Raw genomic sequence first — 23,870 nt, forward strand, 5'->3', positions numbered from 1 at the left:
TCCACTCACACCCAGCTTTCTCCGAGGGGGTTGCCCCCTGCACCCACTTGCTCCCTCCCCGGTCTCCCATGGCACCGAATCCCACAGCTATCTTTCTCCAGACACCTTCCCAGGCTCCTTTGTGGTCTGGGTTGAGGGTGGGTGCACCTGCTGGGTCCACCCCACTCCCCGCCAGGCTCCCACCTGCCCCCAAGCCTGCTCCCCAGCCCAGCTGGACACCAGGTCTTCTAGGACTGCACCCTTAGGGCAGAAGGAAGAGGATATGCGCTGGGGAGGGGATGCGTCCTAGGGGAAGGACCAGTCAGTGAGGGGAGGCACGTCCTGGGGGGTAGGACGAGTCCTTGGCGGGGCTCGTCATAGGGATGGGAGCGTCCTGAGGGGCAGCACGTCCTGGGAGAGCGCGACCTGCTGGAGGGCACCTGTTGCGGGGAGGGAGGCGCATCCCAGAGGGCGGAGAGCACAGCCTAGGGGCAGGCACCTCCTGGGGGCGGGCTCTTTGCGGCCCCTCCCCGGCCTGGGCTCCGTCCCCGGGCGCCCCCAGCGGGGACGCATCTGCACCGCGCGCCGCCGCTGGACTGTGCGTCACAGCTGGACCGCGCGCGACAGCTGGCCAGCCATGGGGACAAGAGCGCTGCGGCGCCCCTACTTTTTTCCACTACTGCTGCTGCTGCTGCTCTGCGGTAAGGGGGCGCTGAGTCCGGCGCCGGGGCGCCCCGACCTCCTTGGGGGTCGTGGGATCCTCGCGGCCTTTGGCATCCTGCCTCTGCACCTGGCTGCTCCTCCTCCTCAGCACCGACCTGGGCCAGCCCGGCGCGCCGGGCTCTGGAGGCGCGGACCCCAGGATGCTCCAGCTGATGGTGACGGGCCGGGCTTGGAAGGAAGGCGAAGGGTCTCCTGCAGGCTGTGCTTCGGCAGCGGGCTCGGCCAGAGCCCGCTCCTCCCTGCTGTGATGTCTCCGGCCTCGCTGTTCTGGGGCTGGGGACTGGCGGGCGTGTCCATCTCCCTCCTCCCTGTGAGGTAGTGTGCTCCACGTCCGGGGCTCCTGCGTGCACAGCCGGCGCAGGGGTGTGGATGAGAGGAAACCAGAAGTGGGAGTGCTAGATCTTCCCTGCTGTGTCTGTCCTCCGAAGACAGTGTTTCAGTGTGAGTGTGTATGCCTGTGTCTGGAGCAACTGGCTGGAGGGGACAGAGGGCGGCTTTCTGAGGTTTCCCCTCCCAGATCCCTTCTCCACCGAGAAAACATGGGGCTCCTGGGAAGACACATTGCTCACAAACTGGGAATGGATTGAATGAAATGCTTGTTTTGAAAAATCCTTCTAAGGAAATCATCCAAGAACCAGTGATAGGGTACCCGTGTTTGGGGAGGGTTTCCGTGGGAGAGCCTTCCTGAGCCTGGCCAGCTCTGAGAAGGGGAAGCCCTGGCCTGGGGGTCCACAGTCCCCTGGGTCCTTTGGGATGCTCCCTTATTCTCACTGGCCTCAGTTTCCCTGAGTGTAAGATGTAAAATTGGGCTTGTTTGCATTGCCACTGTCAGCTTCGATGACCTGGAATTTGGAAAAAGCTGCTTAGGCCCATTGGCATCTTGAACTCCAGGTTATCTTTCCACTGGTGATGTCTGGGGTGGATAAAGTATGACTTCATTTAATGTTCAGGGGTTAGAGCCGTAGGGTTAGCTGGGTTTTTGTGTTAGAGGAAAGAGTGATTGGTGGCTTCCGGAAGTCAGGAGATCAGGAGCACACTGATACAGGATTTCAGCAAGCTTCAAATGCAAAGCCCTTGGATGAAGTTTTTTTTATTTTAATTTTTTAATTGGAAGATAGTTACTTTAAAATGTGTTGGTTCCTGCCATACAACAACACGAATCCATCATAATTACATGTATATCCCCTCCCTCTCCCCGCTTCCATGCCACCCCTCTAGGTCATCACAGGGCACCAGGCTGGGCTCCCTCTGTTACACAGCAGCTTCCCACTCATTATCTGTTTACACATGGTAGTGTATATGTGTCAGCGCTGCTTTCTCAGTTCGTCCTACCCTCTTCTTCCCCTGCTGTGTACACAAGTCCGTTCTCTACGTCTGGATGGAGATTTTGGTTCTTGTAATGGGAGAAGACTCTGATTCATTATGATGGAAACTGAGGCTCTCCTTGCCCACCTATAGCCTGGAGGTGAGAAGGACCAAAGGCAGGCCCTGTGGAGAAACCTTCCATGTTAATAGCCTTGAGCTCATGTTGGTGTGGTTCTGGGAGCCACCTCATCTTGTCTCATTGGACCCGGTGTCCCTCGCCCACGGAACCTGGGCTCAGGCTCCCCAGCCAGGGTCAGGGTCCAGGTCAGCTCCTCAGCAGACGCAGTCCAGTGCTGGCCTCATCAGAGTGAGGACCTCAGAAACTGACTCCTGACTGAGTCAAGGAGATGCACAGAGAGACAGACCTGCTCATGTGCTCACACTGCTTTGTCATACATGGGACGGGGGCCATATCAGCCCTGGAGGCAGCTGCATCTTGAAGGAGGGTGCCAGGGCTGCTCTGGATGCTGACACCCTGCCATCGCTGAGCTGTCTCTGGGTGGTACAAAGTGGGTACAGGGAGCTGGGCTAGCAAGGGGGCTGTTCCTAGTGATCATCAGGTTCCGCTGAGGACAGGCTCTGAAGGACCCATCAGGGAAGGTGCTTTGAGAATTACAAACCCTAATTCAGAAGCAGGTGCTGCTGTGCAGGGCCCTGGGGTCGTGAGGTCCAGCAGAAGTCCACTCAGCTGGTGCCTGTTACTGATTGGGGCCGAAACTGCACTCAGGTTTGACTGCTCAATGCTCAAAAATCAGTCTTCAAGACACAAGGGTTAGTGGGGGGAAAATGCTTTATTCAGGAAGCCAGCAACCTAGGAAGATGGCAGACCACCCAAATCAACTCCAACTTGCCAACCAAAGGGCAAGAGCTTTTACAATTTTTTTACAATGATTTTATGTTTTTTTTTTAATGTGGACCATTTTAAAAGTCTTTATTGAATTTGTTGACCAACCTAGATAGCATATTAAAAAGCAGAAACATTACTTTGCCACCAAAGGTCCATCTAGTCAAAGCTATGGTTTTTCCAGTAGTCTTGTATGGATGTGAGAGTTGGACCATAAAGAAAGCTGAGTGCAGAAGAACTGAGACTTTTGAACTGTGGTGTTGGAGAAGACTCTTGAGAGTCCCTTGGACTGCAAGGAGATCAAACCAGTCAATCCTAAAGGAAATCAGTCCTGAATATTCATTGGAAGGACTGATGCTGAAGCTGAAGCTCCAGTACTTTGGCCACATGATGTGAAGAGCTGACTCTTTAGAAAAGACCCTGATGCTGGGAAAGATTGAAGGCAGGAGGAGAAGGGGACAACAGAAGATGAGATGGTTGGATGGCATCACCGACTCTATGGACATGAGTTTGAGCAAGCTCTGGGAGTTGGTAATGGACAGGGAAGCCTGGCCTGCTGCAGTCCATGGAGTCACAAAGAGTTGGATACAACTGAGTGACTGAACTGAACTGATTGAATTTGTTACAATATTGCTTCTGTTTTACATTTTGGTTGTTTGGCTTCAAGGCATGTGGGATCTTAGCTCCCTGACCAGGGACCCAACCTGTACCCTCTGCCCTGGAAGGCAAGATCTTAACCACTGGACTGCCAGGGAAGTCCCAGGGCAAGAGCTTTTAAGGGAAAGCTTCAAGGATGTGCAGGTGGGGGCTATGTGCAGAACAGCACTGCTCAAATTGGAGCAGCTTGTATTACGGCTGCAGTTTGATCATCAGGCAGTTAGCTCTTTCTCCGTGGTGGTTTTAGATTCTGTAAGACAACTCAGAAATAGGTATTGGACAGTGTTATCTAAGTTCTTCAGGGAGGAGCTACAGATTCTGAGACTGCTGTAAGGCCTAACTGCTACTTTTGTCACTCCATGTCTACAACCTTTCAGTCATTAATTCTTTTAAAAATATTTATTTCTTTTATTTATTTATTCAGCTGTGCTGGGTCTTAGTTGCAGCATGCAGTCTTTTAGTTGTGGCATGTGAACTTTAGTTGCGACTTGTGGGATCTAGTTCCCCGACAAGGGATGGAACCCAGGTCCCTTGCATTGGGAGCATGGAGTCTTAGCCACTGGACCACCAGGGAAGCCCTACAATGTGTGTTAAATAGGCCACAAACAAGCTCTTTTAAATTAGCGTAAAATTTGAGTTAAATCATATAAATCAGAATGACTTCCACATACCTCAGTATGTGAAAATTTCTTCTATCGTTTTCCCCTTTTGATGGCAAGTCTTTCAGTAGAAAGCATTGATGATAAAAATATTTGTCCCTTGATCATGTTTGCTGCTTGCCCTGGGTCTATCCTCTGCCTTGGTGCTAGTCCTACTTTTCGCTTATATGAAAAGTAGTTATTTTTTCATATAAACAAAAATTTTTTTCAGTTTTTTTTTTCATTTATATGAAAAGCCTAGTTATCCATGTTGGAGGAAAACTAATCAGACATAACAAAGGACTACAAAGGTATGTTGACAGTGGGACCTTTTATAGGTTATGTGTGTGTGTTAAGTTGCCTCAGTCATGTCTGACTCTTTGCAACCCTGTGGACTATTGCCTGCCAGGCTCTCTGTCCATGGGATTCTCCAGACAAGAATACTAGAGTGGGTTGCTGTGCTCTACTCCAGGGGATCTTCCCACCCAGGGATTGAACCCATGTCTTTTATGTCTTCTTCATTGACAGACTGTCCTTTGCCATGAGTGCCACTTGGGAAGCCCTTTATAGGTTACACATCTTATCAGCTATATCCAGTTGTCACACAAATGTTGTACATGCACTAACTTAAAGCAAGCAGTGATACATGTCATGAGTAGTTATACTCTGACAACTTCACTAGGTCAATTTTTCATTTAATGCTCTCCATAAAGTTTAATAAACCAAATAATCTTGATTAGTTTAATATTTCTTTCAGAGATGCTTCAGGGGCCATTTGGAGAACTCAGTTAGCTAGAGAAGGAAACCTAAAATCTCTTATCAAAAACAGCTCAATATTCCAGGAAACATTGCTCTTTTAACAGAGTGAGAAAACCAAACTCCAGTCTTGTATTAGTTTACTTTTGATAATAAAATTCATCTATTTTATTAACTTCAATCTAATCTTATTCAATCCTGACCATGCATAAAACTTTTCTTAAGATTCCTTTTACATAAACCTCCACGATTTCTGTATTCACGTAAGTTTGTCCCTTATCCTTTCCCCATCTAGAAACGATGAGCTCTAGGGCAAATTTTTTTTCTTTTTTCTTTAACACAACTATCTCCATTCTTTTGTTTTTTTTAATTATTTATTTAGCTGTGCCAGGTCTTAGTTGCGACACAGGATCTTTGATCTTTGTCAGGCATGCAAACTCTTAGTTGTGGCATGCGGGATCTTTGTTCCAGCCTGCATATGCTTAGTTGCAGCATATGGGATCTAGTTTCTTGACCAGGGTTTGAACCTTGGCCCCCTGCATTGGGAGTGCGGAGTCTTAGCCATTGGCTACCTAACTTTAGTGTTCTTGCCTGAAGAATTCCATGGACGGAGGAGCCTGGAAGGCTACAGTCTATGGGGTTGCACAGAATCGGACACAACTGACTTATTTTTGGCAGTTTTAATTACATATTTATTATAATTTTCATCCTTAAAAATCCTAATCTCTAGCAAAAACCAAAAGGCAAGTAATTGAACTGTTTGTTATACTAACATTTTCTAATTGACAAACTTATAAACATGTTCTATAACCTCTAAAAACATACATTTTTATAGCTTAATTTCTCTCTTTAAAGTGATACAAACATCTTTAGTTTTTTCTCTCCTAAGAAGACAAAAGATTGCTAGACTTGTATAACAATCAATGTTCCAGTATTTTATCTTAAAAAAAGACCTAGACCTTCAATGGATTTTTATCATTTAACTTAATTTAGCAAAACTTTTAAGTTTCAAGTTACTGAGGATCTAAAAAAATTAAAACATATAATCATTTCTAAAGAGTTCATCTAAAAACTTCTATACCATTTTTCTGTATTTTACTACTTATGACAATATCATCATGGCAAATCAGTTTTTTGTTGATAATTTTTTCAATAGATATAACATGAATTTACTGACTTCAGTAAACCTTTGTACAAGAGAAGTATCATACGTAGTACTGATGACTCTGAAGACATATCTGTATTAATTAACAAATCTTAATACTGGATATTAATTTAATACTTAATATTCTGCAGAGCACATGAACCTGAAATTCATTTTGGTTTAGTTCAGTTCAGTTCAGTCGCTCAGTCGTGTCCGACTCTTTGCGACCCCATGAATCGCAGCACACCAGGCCTCCCTGTTCATCACCAACTCCCGGAGTTCACTCAGACTCACGTCCATCGAGTCAGTGATGCCATCCAGCCATCTCATCCTCTGTCGTCCCCTTCTCCTCTTGCCCCCAATCCATCCCAGCATCAGAGTCTTTTCCAATGAGTCAACTCTTCAGATGAGGTGGCCAAAGTACTGGAGTTTCAGCTTTAGCATCATTCCTTCCAAAGAAATCCCAAGGCTTATCTCCTTCAGAATGGACTGGTTGGATCTCCTTGCATTTTGGTTAGTTTTTGTTGTATTTAGAAATGTTTGATTTGTAAGTGCTCACTTTTCTTTAAGACAGTTAAATAGAGATCATAGATTAATTTTGGTAATTTATAGATTAATTTTGGTAATATTATCCAAAGATAAGACACAATTATGATGTGGCTTCCTGGTGGCTCAGACAGTAAGGAGTCTGCCTGAAGTACAGGAGACCTGGGTTCAATCCCTGGGTTGGGAAGATCCCCTGGAGAAGAGAATGGCAACCCACTCCAATATTCTTGTCTGGAGAATTTCATGGACAGAGGAGCCTGGCAGGCCATGGCTCACCAGTCCATGGGGTCCTAAACTTACTTGCATTTAAAAAACCTTCCCCTGCCCCCCACCTTTTTTTTTTTTCTTTTGGCTTGAAGTTTTACTAATTAACCCAAGGCCTACTGGCTCAGTTTCATGCCTTGCTCTTGACCAAACCGTTGGGTTTGGATATTACTCCTGGGGCGCCTCTCTCTTTGCAGCAGTTGTTCCCCATGATCATAAAACATTTAGTGGCACTTAGTCTCAGCTTTTCCCACTCTAGCAACCTAGAAAGGGCTGTTGTGACTGCCAGTTGGGCTTTCCTGGTGACTTAGCAGTAAAGAATCCGCCTGCAATGCAGGAGCTACAGGACACATGAGTTCGATCTCTGGGTTGGGAAGATCCCCTTGGAGGAGGGCATGGCAACCCACTCCAGTGTCTTGCCTGGGAAATCCCATGGACAGAGGAGCCTGGAGGGCTGCAGTCCATGGGATCCCAGAGAGTCAGACACGACTGAAGCGACTAAGCATGCACGCATGCATGTGACTGTCAGTTGGATTCAGTCAGTTGAGGCCCTGTAACCCTGTGTGGGGACCTAGGAGTGTGGAGTGAAGGATTGCATGTATGGGAAGCTCCTGCCAGTGCCTGGCACACATTCTGTGAACACTTGAGTTTGCTAGCATCTGTGGCTCCCAGGGGCTCACTTACAGCACCACCAGACAGAGTGCCTGTGCCAGTGTGTCTGTGTATAAACACGGCACTGTCACTGTTTTTGTCACTGGTGGGAGTAATGTCCTGCCGTCGAGCCGTCTCCTGTCGCATTGGATTCTGTGCACTCAAGTGGGCCCAGGTGCAGTGCTGGATATCAGGTACCCCAGTGATTGCAAGGAGGTGCTTGGCTCAGAGGTGCCTTGGAGGTCCTCTGATGTCACTATATGGAAACTGAGGTCCAGGATGGGGAAGAACTCGCCAGACCACAAGGGCTGAGGGCAGAACCTTCCAGACACCACAGTGTCCCAGAGCCATACTGGCCACGCCCCGTCACTGCTGAGCCCACCGAGGCCACGGCCTGCTTGCTGCTTGTTTGCCCTGGAGGAGAATGAGAGCTCCTGTTTTTCATTTCCAAATGACTGGCCATAAAAGCCTTTTCTCTCGGAAATGCATCTGTTTGGCTGTTTATCACTTCCCAGAGTCTGAAAGTCCCCTAGACAAAAGAAACACAGTCCTGCCTGCCTTTTCTTTGTTTCCCTGATGAAACCGCTGAAATGGTTTTCTATTCCAAGTTAATTCCTGAGACCTTTACTAATGCAGCTGGTAGCCTGAGTGGGTGGCAGCCATCTACCTTCTTGGTGTTGTCAGGAATCTGCATCTTTACCTCTCTTTTTTTTTTTTTTTTGTTTTTCTTTTTAATTTATTGTTTTACTGAAGGATAATTGCTTTATAGAATTTTGTTGTTTTCTCTCAAACATGAATCAGACATAGGTATACATATATCCTCTCCCTTTTGAACCTCCCTCCCATTTCTCTTCCCATCCCACTGCTCTAGGTTGATATGGAGCCCCTGTTTGAGTTTCCTGAGACACACAGCAAATTCCCGTTGGCTATCTATTTTACATATGGTAATATAAGTTTCCATGTTACTCTTTCCATACATCTCACCCTCTCCTCCCCTCTCCCCATGCCCATAAGTCTATTCTCTATGTCTGTTTCTCCACTGCTGCCCTGTAAATAAGTTCTTCAGTACCATTCTTCTAGATTCCATATATGTGTATTAGAATATGATATTTATCTTTCTCTTTCTGACTCACTTCACTCTGTATAATAGGTTCTAGGTTCATCCACCGCATCAGAACTGACTAAAATGCGTTCCTTTTTATGGCTGAGTAATATTTCGTTGTGTATATGTACCACAACTTCTTCATCCACTCAACTGTTGATGGACATCTAGGTTGCTTCCATGTTCTAGCTATTGTAAAAAGTGCTGCAATGAACAATGGGATACATGTGCCTTTTTCAATTTTGGTTTCCTCAGGGTATATGTCTAGGAGTGGGATTGCTGGGTCATACGGTGATTTTATTCCTAGTTTTTTTAAGGACTCCCCATACTGTCTTCCATAGTGGCTGTATCAATTTACATTCCATCAACAGTGCAAGAGTGTTCCCTTTTCTCCACAGCCTCTCCAGCATTTATTGTTTGTAGACTTTTTGATGAGGGCCATTCTGCCTGGTGTGAGGTGATTGTAGTTTTGATTTGCATTTCTCTAATAATGAGCGATGTTGACCATCTTTTCATGTGTTTGTTAGCCATCTGTATGTCTTCTTTGGAGAAATGTCTGTTTAGGTCTTTTTTCCACTTTTCGATTGGGTTTTTTGTTTTTCTGGCGTTGAGTTGTATGAACTGCTTGTATATTTTGGAAATTAATCCTTTGTCAATTGTTTCATTTGCTATTATTTTCTCCCATTCTGAAGGTTGTCTTTTCACCTTGCTTATAGTTTCCTTTGCTGTGCAAAAGCTTTTAAGTTTAATCAGGTCCCACTTGTTTGCTTTTGTTTTTATTTCCATTACTCTAGGAGGTGGGTCATAGAGGATCTTGCTTTGATTTATGTCATCAAGTGCTCTGCCTATGTTTTCCTCTAAGAGTTTTATAGATTCTGCTCTTACATTTAAGTCTTTAATCCATTTTGAGTTTATCTTTGTGTGTGGTGTTAGGAAGTGTTCTAATTTCATTCTTTTACATGTAGCTGTCCAGTTTTCCCAGCACCATTTATTGAAGAGGCTGTCTTTTCCCCATTGTATATTCTTGCCTCCTTTGTCAAAAATAAGGTACCCATAGGTACATGGGTTTATCTCTGGGCTTTCTATCTTGGTCCATTGATCTATATTTCTGTTTTTGTGCCAGTACCATACTGTCTTGATGACTGTAGCTTTGTAGTATAAATTGAAGTCAGGAAGTTTGATTCCTCCAGCTCCATTCTTCTTTCTCAAGACTGCTTTGGCTATTTGGGATCTTTTGTGTTTCCATGTGAATTGTGAAATTTTTGTTCTATTTCTGTGAAAAATGCCATTGGTAATTTGATAAGGATTGCATTGAATCTGGTAGATTGCATTTGATAGTATATTCATTTTCACAATATTGATTCTTCCTACCCAAGAACATGGAATATATCTCCATCTGTTTATGTCATCTTTGATTTCTTTCATTAGTGTCATAATTTTCTGTGTACAGTTCTTTTGTCTCCTTAGGTAAGTTTATTCCTAGATATTTAATTCTTTTTGTTGCAGTGGTGAATGGGATTGATTCCTTAATTTCTCTTTTTGATTTTTCATTATTAGTATATAGAAATGCAAGTGATTTCTGTGTATTGATTTTGTATCCTGTAACTTTGCTAAATTCACTGATTAGCACTAGTAATTTTCTGATACTGTCTTTAGGGTTTTCTATGTACAGTATCATGTCATCTGCAAACAGTGAGAGCTTTACTTCTTTTCCAATCTAGATTCCTTTTATTTCTCTTTCTTCTCTGATTGCTATAGCTAGGATTTCCAGAACTATGTTGAATAATAGTGGTGAAAGTGGACAACCTTGTCTTGTTCCTGATCTTAGGGGAATGCTTTCGGTTTTTCACCATTGAGAATGTTTGCTATAGGCTTATCATATACGGCCTTTACTATGTTGAGGTAGGTTCCTTCTATGGCCATTTTTTGAAGAGTTTTAATCATAAATGGGTGCTGAATTTTGTCAAAGGCTTTTTCTGCATCTATTGAGATTATCATATGATTTTTATCTTTCAGTTTGTTAATACGGTGTATCACATTGATTGATTTTCATATATTAAAGAATCCTTGCATTCCTGGAATAAACCCAACTTGATCATGGTGTATGAGCTTTTTTATGTGTTGCTAAAATTTTGTTGAGGATTTTTGCATCTAAATTCATCAGTGATATTGGCCTGTAGTTTTCTTTTTTTGTGTTGTCTTTGTCTTGTTTTGGTATCAGGGTGATGGTGGCCTCATAGAATGAGTTTGGAAGTGTTCCTTCCTCTGCAATTTTTTGAAAGAGTTTTACAAGAATAGGCATTAGCTCTTCTCTAAATGTTTGATAGAATTCTCCTGTGAAGCCATCTGGTCCTGGGCTTTTGTTTTTTGGGAGATTTTTGATCACAGCTTCAATTTTAGTGGTTGTAATTGGGTTATTCATAATTTCTATTTCTTCCTGGTTCAGTCTTGGAAGATTGAACTTTTCTAAGAATCTGTTTATTTCTTCCAGGTTATCCATTTTATTGTCATATAGTTGTTCATAATAGTCTCTTATAATCCTTTGTATTTCTGCATTGTCTGTTGTAACCTCTCCTTTTTCATTTCTAATTTTGTTGATTTGTTCTTCTCTCTTTTTTTCTTGATGGGTCTGGCTAAAGGTTTGTAATTTTGTTTATCTTCTCAAAGAGCCAGGTTTTAGTTTTATTAATCTTTGCTATTGTTTCTCTCATTTCTTTTTATTTATTTCTGCTCGGATCTTTATGACTTCTTTCCTTCTACTAAGTTTGGGGTTTTTTTGTTCTTCTTTTTCCAATTGTTTTAGGTGTAAAGTTAGGTTGTCTAGTTGATGTTTTTCGTGTTTCTTGAGGTAGGATTGTATTGCTATAAACTTCACTCTTAGAACTGCTTTTGCTGCATCCCATAGGTTTTGAGTTGTCATGTTTTCATTGTAATTTATTTCTAGTGATTTTTTAATTTATATTTTGCTTTATTCAGTAACTTGTTGGTTATTTAGAAATGTGTTGTTTAATCTCCATGTGTTTGTGTTTCTTACGGTTTTTTTCTTGTAATTGATATCTAGTCTCATAGCATTGTGGTCAGAGAAGATGCTTGATACGATTTCAATTTTCTTAAATTTACTGAGGTTTGATTTGTGACCCAAGATATGATCTATCCTGGAGAATGTTCCACGTGCACTTGAGAAGAAGGTGTATTCTTCTGCATTTGGATGGAATGTCCTGAAGATATCAATAAGATCCATCTCATCTAATGCATCATTTAAGACTTGTGTTTCCTTGTTAATTTTCTGTTTTGATGATTTGTGCATTGGTGTGAGTGGGGGTGTTAAAGTCTCCTACTATTATTGTGTTACTGTCAATTTCTCCTTTTATGTCTGTTGGTGTTTGTCTTATTGAGGTGCTCCTATATTGGGTGCATAGATATTTATAATTGTTATGTCTTCGTCTTGGATTGATCCCTTGATCATTATGTAGTGTCCTTCCTTATTTCTCGTAATATTCTTTATTTTAAGGTCTATTTTGTCCAATATAAGGATTGCTACTCCAGCTTTATTTTGCTTCCCATTTTCATGGAATATATTTTCCCATCCTTTCACTTTCAGTCTATATGTGTCTTTAGGTCTGAAGTGGGTTTCTTGTAGACATCATATATATGGGTCTTGTTTTTGCATACATTCAGCCAGTCTGTGCCTTTTGGTTGGAGCATTTAATCCATTTACATTTAAAGTAATTATTGATATATATCTTCCTATCACCATTTTCTTAATTGTTTGGGATTGATTTTGTAGATCTTTGTTCTTCTCTTGTATTTCTTGACTATATAAGTCCCTTTTACATTTGTTGTAAAGCTAGTTTGGTGGTACTGAATTCTCTTCACTTTTGCTTGTCTGAAAAGCTTTTATTTCTCCATCAATTTTAAATGAGATCCTTGCCAGGTACAGTAATCTTGGTTGTAGATTTTTCCCTTTCAGTACTTTAAATATACCCTTCTGGCTTGGAGAGTTTCTGCTGAAAGATCAGCTGTTAAGAATATGGGATTTCCCTTGTATGTTACTTGTTGCTTCTTCCTTGCTGCTTTTAATATTCTTTCTTTGTGTTTAGTCTTTGTTATCTTGATTAGTATGTGTCTTGGCATGTTTCTCCTTGGGTTTATCCTGTATGGGACTCTTTGTGCCTCTTGGACTTGATTGACTATTTCCTTTTCCATGTTGGGGAAATTTCCAACTATAATCTCTTCAAAAAATTTCTCATACCCTTTCTTTTTCTCTTCTTCTTCTGGGACCCCTATAATTCGAATGTTGGTGCTTTTGATATTGTCTCAGTTGTCTTTGAGACTAGCCTCAGTTCTTTTCATTCTTTTTACTTTATTCTGCTCTTCAGAAGTTATTTCCACCATTTTATCTTCCAGCTCTCTGATTCGTTCTTCTGCTTCAGATATTCTGCTATTAATTCCTTCTAGAGTATTTTTAATTTCAGTAATTGTGTTGTTTGTCTCTGTGTGTTTATTCCTTAATTCTTCTAGGTCTTTGTTAATTGATTCTTGCATTTTCTCCATTTTGTTTTCAAGGTTTTTGATCATCTTTACTATCATTATTCTGAATTCTTTTTCAGGGAGTTTGCCTATTTCCTCTTCATTTATTTGGACTTCAGTGTTTCTAGTTTGTTCCTTCATTTGTATAGTATTTATCTGCCTTTTCATTATTTATTTTTTTTAATATTGTGTTTGAGATCTCCTTTTCCCAGGCTTCAAGGTTAAATTCTTTTTTCCTTTTGGTTTCTGCCCTCCCAAGGTTGGTGCAGTGGTTTGTGTGAGCTTGTATAAGGTGAGATTTGTGCTGAGTTTTTGTTTGTTTGTTTGTTTTTTCTCTGATGGGCAAGGCTGAGTGAAGTGGTGATCCTGTCTGCTGATGACTGGGTTTGTATTTTTGCTTTGTTTGTTTAGATGAGGCATCCTGCACTGTGTGCTACTGGTGGTTGGTGATGTGGGGCTTATATTCAAGTGGTTTCCTTTGTGTGAGTTCTCACTATTTGATACTTCCTAGGGTTAGTTCTCTGGTAGTCTAGGGTCTTGGAGTCAGTGCTCCCACTCCAAAGGCTCAGGACTTGATCTCTAAAATTCAGTGAAGAAACAGCATGAACTTTCCAAAACCATCTATTTTCTTTTCTTTGAAACGGCAGTCAATTCTGGCATTTAAAGACTTTCCAAGTGTTTCGTTCAGGGACTTGTAAATCTCACTTATCTTCTCACAGGCAAACCTCAAGCTCACCAAAGAGAAAAGTTTTACTTCCAAGTCCCAGTCTTGGTACCACTGAGCCCAGCCCCACATCCCTCTTCTCTCCTTGGTGTTGGACTTTAGACAGATACCTCACTACCTCCCATTCCGGTACCAGAAACTTTACCTCAGTCTTATAATGCTGGATGGATTGTTGGGTTTTGCTGGGAGTTCCTTAAGCCTGTGCGTCAGAAATGGTGCTCTACTTAACTGTCCCTCCATCCCCTCATGGAGGTCACTTGACAGGTGTCCCATGGTGCCTGTCCTGTGCATCCTCATAGCACACTGCCCACTCCCACCATGGGCAGGAGAAGTTATCCCAGGAAACTCGCCTCAGGATGTCACGTGGTCCTTGATGGCATATCCTCAACCTGCTCTGGCCAGGCCCCTGCCATGTTGGTGTGTGGCGATCCTGGGACATATGGAGATTCTGGTCTATGAGGAATCAGAAAGGGAGAGGAGGAAGGAGTTCCAAGAGGGAGGATGTGCAGGGGGAAGGAGGAGAATGAGATGGAGGAGGAGGAAGCACTGAACTGGGTCTCAGTGATCTGACAGGTGGTGGCTGGGTTAGGCTGAGGAGGTCCAGATCATCCAGGTCCGTGGATCCAGGTCCAGCTGGGTTTTGATGGTGGTCCAGGGGGTCTAGATGGCCCGGTCTAGTTGGGCTGCAGCTGGGAGGAGTGGCAGTACCAGTAGGGGCAAACCACAGTATGAGCCCTGCCTGGCTCGTGCCCATGGGTGGAGGGTGGCACTCAGGAGACCCATGTAGGATACCCTGCAGAGACTGTCAGCCAGACCCAGGAATGGGCACATGGCTGGATGTGGAGGACATTAAGTGGACTGGAGCCTGTGTTGGGCTATCAATGAGCTGCAAGGAAAAACTGCCTGTGCAACAGGGCGGCTGGGGGTGGGGTGGGGGAATGGAGCACAGGTGGCCTTCTCAGCTGCCTCCACATAGCCCAAGAGCCTGTGCCTCCCAGAGTCACTAACTCCAGGCCTGCACGGCCTGGAGCCAGGGCTGCATGTGGGTTTGGCCCCCCACCCTGTTACTGAGCAAGTGGTCACAGCGACCCTGTCTTTTTGGGCTGTTGCGGGGCTCAGCAAGTTGGACCACACTTAGGACAGGGCACTCAGTGGACATTGGTCAGTACTGAAGCTGAGGGAAGCCTGGCAAGGGGCAGCCAGGCCAGCGTTCATTTCCAGAAGGGGAAACTGAGGCTTAGAGAGTAGAGTGAGTGCATCTGGTCTGGGAATAGAGTCATGGTGAACATGAGGGGCTTTTCGACCACTTCTGACTCCTCAGCTCTCCCATTGTCTCTTAACTCTGCAGAGTGTGGGCAGGGCCTCTCAGCACCAGGAACTTGTCAGAGATTAGCATCTTGGTGCTGGAGGCCTACTGGCTCAGAATCTTCATTGCACAAGATCTCCGTGCCTGTATGCATGTAATTGTGAGCTTTCCCTGCTTGTTTGCAGCTCTGGCAGTACATTGGAATCACACAGGGGTGGGTTTTTTTTTTGTTCGTTTGTTTTTTTTTAACAAATACGAATGTTTGGTCCCAATCTCAGAGTCACCCTTGCCATGGGCCAGGGCTGTGGCCTCAGGGACTGTGGATGTACAGCCAAGTCAGACACCTTTGTTCCACCTCACGTGGTCATCCTGAGAGACTGAGTGCTGAGAGGGGCTGGGAGGGAGGCCCCTAGCCCCAGAGATCTCCAGGTGGGCTCGGGTATGGTGGTCTGTACCAGCCTCAGAGGGGAATGGCTTTGTTCTGCCTTCAGAAGAATTGTATTACAATAGATTGCTTCCATCAAGGACTTCAGATTCGAGAGCTGTGTTAAAATAGAACTGGATCGACAGGCTGGGAGCACATAATCCAGACCTGCTACAGCCTGGGAAGGGGGCTAGGTGGCTGGGGGTCCAGGCAGAGTGGTGTGTGGGTGGGGCAGTTGTGGCCAGATGGAGACAAGTTGAAAAAGATGCATGACTATTAACTAGTGAAAACACCCAGAATCAGTACCACTCTCTTTTATAGAGGAGGAGACACAGGCCCAGCAAGGTGAAGGGTCTGTCCAGAGTCACACAGCAAACCAGTGACTCCAAGGGGGTGGGGCTGGGCATCTGGTGGTGGTGGTTAACTTCAGAAGGGTACCCTCTTCCTGCAGAGATGGCAAGGCTCCTCTTTGAGGGGTGTCAGCTTCTGGCTTGGCTGCTGCCTGCCTGGGACCCCATGATGTGAAGGTTCTGAGGCTCAGGGTGGGTTCAGTGGGGGAGTGTGAAGTTTGAAAACCCACCTCTGCTTTCTGTTAGGCTTTAGATAAACTGGGAAGGCCTGAACACCTGCACTAGTCTGCCTTTGGGTCCAGCCTCCAACGTCACTTCTTCCCCTTTCATCCAACTACTGTTAATGAATTGAGTCTTTAATTATTATGGAAAGACTCATCTCTAGTGATACTCTTGGCTCTGAAATATACTTTGTCCAGTATTAATGTAGCCACTCCACCTTTCTTTTGATTAGTGGTAGCATGGCATATCGGAGAAGGCGATGGCACCCCACTCCAGTACTCTTGCCTGGAAAAATCCCATGGATGGAGGAGCCTGGTGGGCTGCAGTCCATGGGGTCGCGAAGAGTCAGACACGACTGAGCGAATTCACTTTCACTTTTCACTTTCACGCATTGGAGAAGGAAATGGCAACCCACTCCAGTGTTCTTGCCTGGAGACTCCCAGGGACGGGGAAGCCTGGTGGGCTGCCGTCTATGGGGTCGCACAGTCATACACGACTGAAGTAACTTAGCAGCAGCAGCAGCATGGCATATTGTTCCCCACCTTTTACTCTGAATCTATTTGAGTCATTTTAAGGTAGGGTACGTATAAATAGCCTGTGATTGGATTTTTGATTTTGCCTTTTGATTTCATCTAATAATCCTTGTTTCAGTTTTTGAATTTTGGCTATGCCCTGTGGCATGTGGCATGTGGATCTTAGCTCCCTGACTAGGGGTCAAACCTGCACCCCCTGGAGTCGAAGCTTGGAGTCTTAACCACTGGACTGCCAAGAAAGTCCTAACAATTTTTATTTCTCTATTGAGGTGCTAAGACCATTTACTTTCAATGGGATAATTTATTGATATGGTTAGTTTTAAATCTACCATGGTACCATCAGTTCGTGCCCCCACTTCTCTCTTTTTCTGCCTTTTTTTAGACTTTGTATTTTTTTTCCACTTTTTTATTTCTCCTTCTTCTTCCCCTTCACTAATTGGCAGTAATTATTATTGATTACTTTAGTGGTTGCTTTAGGATTTGTAGTATCTTTAACTTATCACAGTCTAAGTGATATTATATCAATTCATGTATAGAATAAGAACCTTCCAAACCTTTCATTCCTTCCCCTACCCCCCTCCGTCCACCTTGGCTGTGCCGCATGACTTGTGGGATCTTAGTTCCCCAACCAGGGATTGAACCCAGGTCCTGGCAGGGAAAGCACTGGGTCCTAACCACTGGAACACCAGGGAATTCCCCTTTTTCCTATTTTTAAATGAGTCATTGCTCTTGTTTAATAGCCATAAGAGTTCTTTATATATTTTAGACACAAACCCTGTATCAGAGATATGATTTTCATATATTTGCTTTCATTCTGTGGGATGCCTTCACTCTTTCGATGGTATCTTTTGAAGCACAAAAGTCTAAAAATTTGATATAGTTCAATTTCTATATTTTTCTTTTGTTTGTATTTTTAGTGCCATATGAGAAGTCTTCATCTTATACAAGGACACAGTGACTTTCTCCTATATATTTATTCTATTTAAATATTTTATTTGTTTATTTTTGGCTCTGTTGGGTCTTTGTTGCTTCATGCAGGCTTTCTCTAGTTGCAGAGAGCAATGAGAGCCACTCTCTAGTTGCAACATGCGGACTTCTCATTGCAGTGGCTTCTCTTGTTGCAGACCATGGGCTCTAGGTGCTTGGGCTTCAGTAGTTGTGGTGTATGGACTTATTTGCCCCCGTGACGTGTGGATCTTCCCAGACCAGAGATTGAACCCATGTCCCCAGCATTGGCAGGTAGATTCTTAACCACTGGACCACCAGGGGAGTCCTCTCCTATATTTTATCCCACTGGAACCCATCTTCCCTCAGCCTCTCCACTCCCAAGACCCCCATCTCTCTGCATGCTGCCCTCCCTTGCCTGCTTCTTTCCATGCCTCACTAGAGGACTTCTTTCTATGACCCCTCTGGGTCCTGTCTTGGTGACATCTCAATGTGGGTTCCGTTTTCTGCACTGGCTTCAACCTTCTTGAGTTACATGGAGGCCAAGGTGATGGAAGAAGACCCCAGGGGGCAGACCTTGAGGGGCATCAGCACGAACCTTCAAGGGTCATGACAGCACCTAGCCTTCCTAATGATGCTCACAACTCTCTCCTCTCTAGGGGAGTCTCCCCCGGTGGGTGGCTGCAATGAGAAGCGTATGTTGGCCATGCTGCCCCGCTGTGGCAAGACCTTCGCCGAAAAGATGAAGAAGGTAGAGGTCTGGAAGTGGTGCAACCTCTCGGAGTTCATCGTGTGAGTGTCCCTGCCCATGCCCTGCCCTTGCCCTGCCCACAGCGCCTGTGCTCCTCAAGTTCCGAGGTTCATTCCAAGCCTCCCAGCCCCTCACTCCCCTCACTGACCACACAGGCTGCTCCAAATTGAACACTCCAGGTTGTGCATCCCCCACTCTTCTGAGTGTGGTCATTTCTCTAGGAACCACCGACACCCACTCCCCTTCCTGAATGTGGTTGGTGCCCTGCCCTGGGGTGCCTGCCTCTCTTCATGGTCCATGCTGGGTGGAGTTGTCATTTTGGGTTTTCTTCACAGCACCAGCCAGGGCTGGGTGGGTAGTCAGGACCATTGGACCACAGAGAAACTGAGTCCCATTGGTTTCTACCTGGTGTGGTGGGGGCCCCACCACAGAGGGCCCGACTTTCTAGAAGCTTCTGAGATATTTTTCATCTCCTGTGATCACACCCAGCATCAGGTGTCTAGGTACACCTTTCACTTCCTCGGAAATCACTGATGGCCTGTGCCTACCTTCCCCCACTTCTCACTTAGAAGTCTCTGTCTGGCACAGTACTGGTGGCTGCTGCATTCAATCTGTCCTGTGGGCCATGCCTGCCTGGGACCCCTGGATTTCTATCAGTTGCATCAGCCCTTTCCACCCCAAGACCCTGGCTCCTGTGCTGTCTGTTCCCAGTGGTTGTTCTATGGGCTTCCATGGCCATCTCCCTAGGGGACAGTGGCTCCTTGTGGGCACATCCACAGCCCCCTCGTGGACTCCACACATAGCTGTTCACTGAACCAAATGGAACACAATTTCTGTGTCTGCTGGGAAAGGGGAGGGGGATGTTCAGGAAGGGCCTTGGCCAGGCTTCTTATTGTCCTTGGAACCTGAATGCCAAGCCCAGAGTGGACACACAGGGGTGGAGGTTTAGGGAGGAGGTGTGAGTTTCCTGTCCTGGGCTTCTGTCACCTGCTAAAGCCTCAGTGAGATTAAACAGACATCCAGCCCCAGGGCTGGAGAACAGTAGAGGGGTCAGCCCGGAGGGGGTCTTGGAGGAGAGAGGGGCCGATGTCTACTGGACTAGGGAAAAGTTTGCTGGCGGAAGAGGGAACCTGCCAGGGGCAGTTTGCCTGCCTTCTGGGTTCCACATCCCAACTTTCCCCTCTGGCCCATGGCTGTGTTTTTGCTCATTGTGAGAGCACCCCCAGGGGCTGGAGGGAGGGTGCTCTGGGAGACAGACTGAAGGGAGGGCATGGAAAGGGGTGACCAGAGTAGCTTGGGAAGAACAGAGCTTGTCGTGACCCTGGTTCCATGATGTCACACAAATGGCAGCTTCCTTGGGAAGAACACCGTGATTTTATCTCCAGTTTGAACGCAGGCTGATGAGTTAACAGCACCTGGGACTGTGTGTGGAAAGGCGTGCATCCCTGCCTCATCTGCCTCCCCAGCCCTGGGAACGGCGGGGTGCTGGCTGTGGGGGTGGCCTCCTGCAACTGTTGCCTCGTGCCTGAGCGCCTGACCTTTGCTGTCTTTTATTGTAACAACATTTTCTGTCACAATAAGGAGTCAGTTCCCAGTGATCTTGAGAAGGAGCAAGCGTGGGTAGTCTGCCCAAACCCTAGCCTTTGGGACTCACCTGTGACCTCACTGAGAACCTACTATATGCCAGGCACTTACCAGAAGTGTATTCACAGCACTTAATTTGGTCTTTTCACCAAGGTGGGGGCTTTCACCTAATAAGGTCCATTACCTTATTGGGCTGAGAATTATGAACCCCATTTACAGGTGGAGAAACTGAGGCTCATGGAGGCTAAGCAATGTGGGCAAAGTCAGGAAGATGGTCAGCCAAGCTGAGATGGGAAGATATCGGTTCCACATCCTGAGCCCTAAGCTGCTATCTCGTGCTGTTTTCTGTGCATGGGGGTCACACGGGCCTCAAATCACCCTCCGCCTCCTGCTTCTTGTACCTTGGCTCAGTTGCTCTGAGCTCTGGGGCAGGTGGGGGCTCTGCAGGTGTCGGGTTAGAAGCTCTGGGGTGGCAGGCCACTCATAGGGCCCAGTGGGAGGGGTGGGTCTTGGGGGTGATGGTTTGCCTGAGGACCTGGTTAGTGAGGCGACCCAGAGCCTGGACCCATCCCAAGGACCACATCAGGGCTCTGCACATGGATTCCAGGCTGTAGCCTTTGTTTCCTGCTCTCTTTTGCCTTGTGCGGCTCTTCCTTGCCTGCGTTACCTGAGGGGTGTGGGCAGATGTGTGCCTGACCAACCAGCCAAATGTTTGGGCTGGGAAACCGGTTGCCCCAGGGCCACCAGGAGGGGTGGCGAAGGGTCTGGCTGAATGGATCCGCTGCCCTGTTTCCCACTGCCTTTCCAGGCAGAGATAAGGTTGTGTACAGGAAGCTCCTGCAGGAAGCGGATCCTTCCTGTTGCTCAGGCCACCCTTCCTGGGTCAGTACCGGAAGGAGGAGTGTGGTTGCAAAGCCTCGTTCCCACAGGGAGCTGAGGCAGGAACCCCTTCCTGCCCCAAGCCTGTCCTGTGTGAAGCACTTTGCCAGGTGGGCAGTGGTCGGAGCTGGCACACTGAGGCAGATATTCAACCAGTCTTCTGACCAGAGCATCTTGAACAATGGCTCCAGTCTAGGTCAGCAGCCCCAGAGGCCAGTAATCCTCGGTCAGTGGGCTTTGGGGTTGAATTCTGGGGACTGCTAGTGGTAACACTTGGTTGGCCACATGGACCATCAGGAGCCTGGCTGTTTGATGGATGTGGCTCCTCATTCGCGGCTTGCTAAGTGCCTTTCCAGGTTTGGTCAACACAGACAGGAAGACCCTGGGCAGAGGGGGTCCCATGTCCTGTCAGGTGAGGGCTGAAGAAGGTAACTTTGGAGAGGAAGACAGGTTGGGGCTGGGCTCACGGGTGGGATGCCCCCCCCACCTCCCCGCACCACCCAGTCAGGTAAATGAAGGCAGGTTAACTTGACTGGGAGGCAGCCGGCCCTTGGCCTCAGGGAGATTTCTTCCCCTGCTGCTGCTAAGTCACTTCAGTCGTGTCCGACTCTGTGTGACCCCATAGACGGCAGCCCACCAGGCTCCCCCGTCCCTGGGATTTTCCAGGCAAGAACACTGGAGTGGGTTGCCATTTCCTTCTCCAATGCATGAAAGTGAAAAGTGAAAGTGAAGTCGCTTAGTCATGTCCGACTTTTAGCGACCCCATGGGAGGCCTATGTAGTGGTCCTAGGTGAGAAGGGCCTTGCAGGTCAAGGGGCTGTGACCTTTGGCCTTGGAGAAAGAGCCCAGCCTCAGAGTGTCCTCTGGGAAGACCTGGGGGTGCTGGCACCCTGGGGGCTGAGTCCAGACCTGGGGTGTTGGGAATTCCTTTCCTTGTAGGGAGGAGGTGACAGTGTGGATGACCACGATGAGGGCAGGGATGATGTACGAGATGCAGACGGGGGCATGGGGTATATTTTGGGGAGTTTATGGCCTCAGAGTTTCTTGCAGGGTATGGGGCCACCACGCAAAAGAACCTCAGGGCAAGGACACCAGGGGGATGGATACTGCCAGACCAGCAGGCCCAAGAGAGATTGTAGCATGAGGCCACTGTTCCCATGTGGCCTGGGGCCATGCTGAGAACCGGTGGCCACACAGCACTGCCTCCCACTTTCCTGTAAGTCAGGGCCAAAGTTAGAAGGGGTGGGGGAGCTGAATGGTCAAACTCTCTGCTTTCATAGGTACTACGAGAGCTTCACCAACTGCACGGAGGTGGAGACCAACGTGGTGGGTTGCTACTGGCCCAACCCCTTGGCTGAGAGCTTCATCGCCAGCGTCCATAGGCAGTTCTTCCAAAACTGCTCGGTGGACAGGCAAGACTGGGAGGACCCCCCAGACGAAATTCTTATCCCGCTGATCACCGTGCCCGTCCTGCTGACCATCGCCATGACTGGTGTGGTGGTGTGGCGCAGCAAACACACTGAACAGGTGTTGTGAGGGCCTGGTGAGCCCGAGGGGCCATGCCTGGAGAGATGGAAGAAAGTTCTGCAGGGCTGATTGAGCTGGTGCTTCAGCTGCCCCCGAACCTTGCCCCGGTGGTCTTGGGCTGGTGATAGAGAAAACGTGCTGTGGCTGGAGCTTGTGTGCTGGGCACAGATCACCGCTGCTTCACCTGCGCTGTCCCAGGCTGGGCTGGGGCCTCTGGTGTTCCCAGTACCAAGTCCCTTAGGGTCCTGCCCTGGCCTGACCTTGACCCCACTTCCCAACTGACTCTACCCCTGACCCCGTCTCCCACTCTGACCCCACCCCTGGTCCTGGCCCCACCTCCTACTCTGACTCCACCCCCAGCCTTGGTCCCACCTCCTATTCTGATTCCACCTCCTACTCTGACCCCACCTCCTATTCTGACTCCACCTCCCACTCTGACTCCACCCCAGCCCTGACCCTACCTCCTACTCTGATACCACCCCCAGCCTTGGCCCTACCACAGTGTCTCTGCTCTGAAAAGGTGTGCCTATTCCCACCCCACTCCAGTACTCTTGCCTGGAAAATTCCATGGACGGAGGAGCCTGGTCGGCTTCAGTCCAGGCGGTCGCAAAGAGTCGGACACGACTGAGTGACTTCACTTTCTTTCATTCCCACCTGTCTGGGGGTGGGGCAGTAAAGAGTGTGGGAGGGGGCTTTTGTGGGTCCTCGCTTTGCAGGCCTTGAGTCCTCTTGATGGGGAGCCCACTTAGAGAGAATCTGGAAGACAGAATTGAACTGGGAGCTCCAAGGAACCACAGGATAGCTTGCGACGTCCGGTCTGTGGCCGCAGCTGGTGTGGGCCTCCTTGGTAATGGACCCCTCTGTGAGCAAGGCCTCGGAGTAGGGGCCTTGTGCGCTCTACTGGCTGAGCTCTGTCTGCTGTGCCTTTGCTTTCTGTGAGTAAAGAGACATGCTACTTCTGGGGTTTCCAGTTTTATTTCAGGGAATTCACAGAGACTCTGCCCGGCCTCTTAGAACTGGCAAGTCCCCCAGGCTCATTTTACAGACGGAGTGATTGAGGCTCCAGGAGGTCAGAGGTCAGAGCAGCAAAGAGAGCCTCAAACCAGGGGAGTGTGGGCAGGTGGGAGGGATCCGCTATCCAGCTCTCAGAGGTTTTGTGCTTCCCACTGGCTCCCTGCGCTTTGAGGATGGAGGGGAGACTTCATCTTTCCGGCATTTCGAGGTTGCATCGGGCTTGCCAGGACCCCCGCCTGGTCCTGGGGACCAGGGAGCAGCTGGTGGAGGCGCTTTGTCTGCAAGCTTCTCTCTGGTCCCCGGTGGCGTTCCAGTTCCCTAGCCGATGCTTTCGAATGTGGGCGGTTTACTTCAGCACCGTCTTGCTGGGGCCCAGAAGTGGAACCGTGGCTGTGAGTGGATGTGGAGGGAA

At 47.2% G+C, this 23,870-nt stretch overlaps 1 protein-coding gene across 1 annotated transcript; it reads left to right on the plus strand.

The window, feature by feature from the left end:
• The first annotated feature begins 577 nt into the window (after positions 1-577).
• On the plus strand, positions 578-23,403 carry RAMP3 (receptor activity modifying protein 3). The gene is made up of 3 exons (XM_086396193.1): positions 578-680; positions 18,363-18,495; positions 22,198-23,403. The coding sequence occupies exons 1-3, from the start codon at positions 617-619 to the stop codon at positions 22,451-22,453; spliced, it is 453 nt and encodes a 150-aa protein (XP_086252319.1). The 5' UTR covers positions 578-616; the 3' UTR covers positions 22,454-23,403.
• The last annotated feature ends 467 nt before the right edge of the window (positions 23,404-23,870 follow it).

Source organism: Bos grunniens, chromosome 4 (genome assembly GCF_055505025.1).
Source record: "Bos grunniens cultivar Pamir isolate PY7600 chromosome 4, Bosgru_T2T1.0, whole genome shotgun sequence".
Taxonomy (NCBI): Eukaryota; Metazoa; Chordata; class Mammalia; order Artiodactyla; family Bovidae; genus Bos; species Bos grunniens.